General features: G+C 31.0%; 1 protein-coding gene across 1 annotated transcript in view; it reads right to left on the bottom strand.

The window, feature by feature from the left end:
• Positions 1 to 1,372: 1,372 nt before the first annotated feature.
• Positions 1,373 to 1,653, bottom strand: part of PSMG1 (proteasome assembly chaperone 1) — a 12,214-nt gene continuing 11,933 nt past the window's right edge. The window contains exon 7 of the mRNA XM_019525384.1: positions 1,373 to 1,584. Coding sequence (XP_019380929.1) covers positions 1,510 to 1,584 — 75 coding nt within the window. The 3' untranslated portion in view covers positions 1,373 to 1,509. The remainder of the gene's footprint in view (positions 1,585 to 1,653) is intronic.

Below are 1,653 nucleotides of genomic sequence, written 5' to 3'. Positions count from 1 at the left end.
CCGCCCTGGTGGGGGGTCAGGCTAGAAGATCTACTAGGTCCCTTCCGACCCTTAATCTATGAAACTATAAGAAGCATCTCTAGTGAATTGTTACAAAAATATAACACTTGCAGAGTGATAGCTCCTTGTTTATCTCAAATCTAAACTAGTTGCTGTATTAACAGCATATTAAGCCTAAATCCCAACTAATAAGTATGCTGCGATAAACTGAAAACTTACACCCTCATCAAGGACAATTAATAGACAAAATACAGCAGGGACTACTGAAATAAATCCACAAAAAATAACACAACTAGAAAACCACAAAATATACAATTCAAATTCAGTGGGCTTCCTACCAAAATAGAATTAGCCATGTTGAAAGCAAGCTAAGCCATAGTATATTCAAAGTAATCTTGTTTCCCTATTAAATAACTCAAACAGTTTAAAAGGTTACATTGTATTGACAATACTCTTATGATATTTGGTTATAAACCAAATGAAACTTGCAACACATTCTCAGCTAGGATCTTGAATTAATAGTCAAGGAGAACATATAGTAAATGTATCAAATTTATGTTGACCCTAACATATACTTTAAAAGGCACTCGCAGAACAATGTATCACTGACTCTTAAACCAATCTCTATAAACATTTTAACTTTAACTACTTAATATTTAAGCTGTGTGTGTGATTATTTCATATTTAATATAAAAATGATTTGTGCTGACTACACATTTGTAAACTTAAGATGCTCAATGAACATTTTAATGTATGATTCAAAATTAATGTTTTTGGTCAGATTTGATTGTTAAGATATAAAACATTAATTGAACAGTTTTGGCCAGCAAAATTTATGACAATCAAAAAGTAAATTTCTTTAAAAAGGTGGCTAAAATACAGAGGCAAATTCAGAAGTGAAATAAAAACAATGAAATTACATATTACACACATCTGCTGTGACTCAACATTCCTATAGCTCTACTCATCTGAAAACCAAATGTCAGATTTGCACTGGTTCATTTACTACAGTTTTTTACCATCATTTTCTTAAGATACTTTAAGATTCTTAAAAACATGGTGCAGCAATACCAACTGCAGTGCTGAAGCACTTTGCTACAGGAGATGAGTCACAGACAAGGGTTACAAAGGACATATTTAAGAAAACTTAAGTGCTCTGTCTCAAAATAATATGACAACAGATAATTGTGCTCCTGGAGTATATTTTTTGTTTTGCATATAGAACGTGCATATATATTTTTAAAAGTCCACTTAAATAAAAAGGCTTGTTTCATTCTCAAGATCTCTTCCCTGAACAAACTGTTCTAAAATTTCCCATCTAGTAAGCAAGGCAACAATTAATGCCCAAACAATAAAAAAACCCCTTAAAATGTAAAATCAGTCAGTATTTATTTCACCTTTAACTAAACAAGCACAATTCCAAAATATTTTCATTGAAAGCAACTGTAGTTTACAAAAGTGCATATTACATAAGACTTTACAGTACTGGTCAGCAGGTAGATGTCTATTTTATGTGTAGATATCATTATGAATTTCATTGGTTGCCAGTAATTTCTTCAACATCTCTGTGCTTTCAGGAACATCCTAATAAAATAAAGAAGCAGTCACTAACAATATTAAGGAAAAAAAAAAAAAAAAAAAAAAAAAAAAAAA

Source organism: Gavialis gangeticus, unplaced genomic scaffold, assembly GCF_001723915.1.
Source record: "Gavialis gangeticus isolate Ggan-Ray unplaced genomic scaffold, GavGan_comp1, whole genome shotgun sequence".
Lineage (NCBI taxonomy): Eukaryota > Metazoa > Chordata > Crocodylia > Gavialidae > Gavialis > Gavialis gangeticus.
Note: the sequence above shows the minus strand (reverse complement) of the source record. Positions and strands in the feature narration are given on the sequence as shown.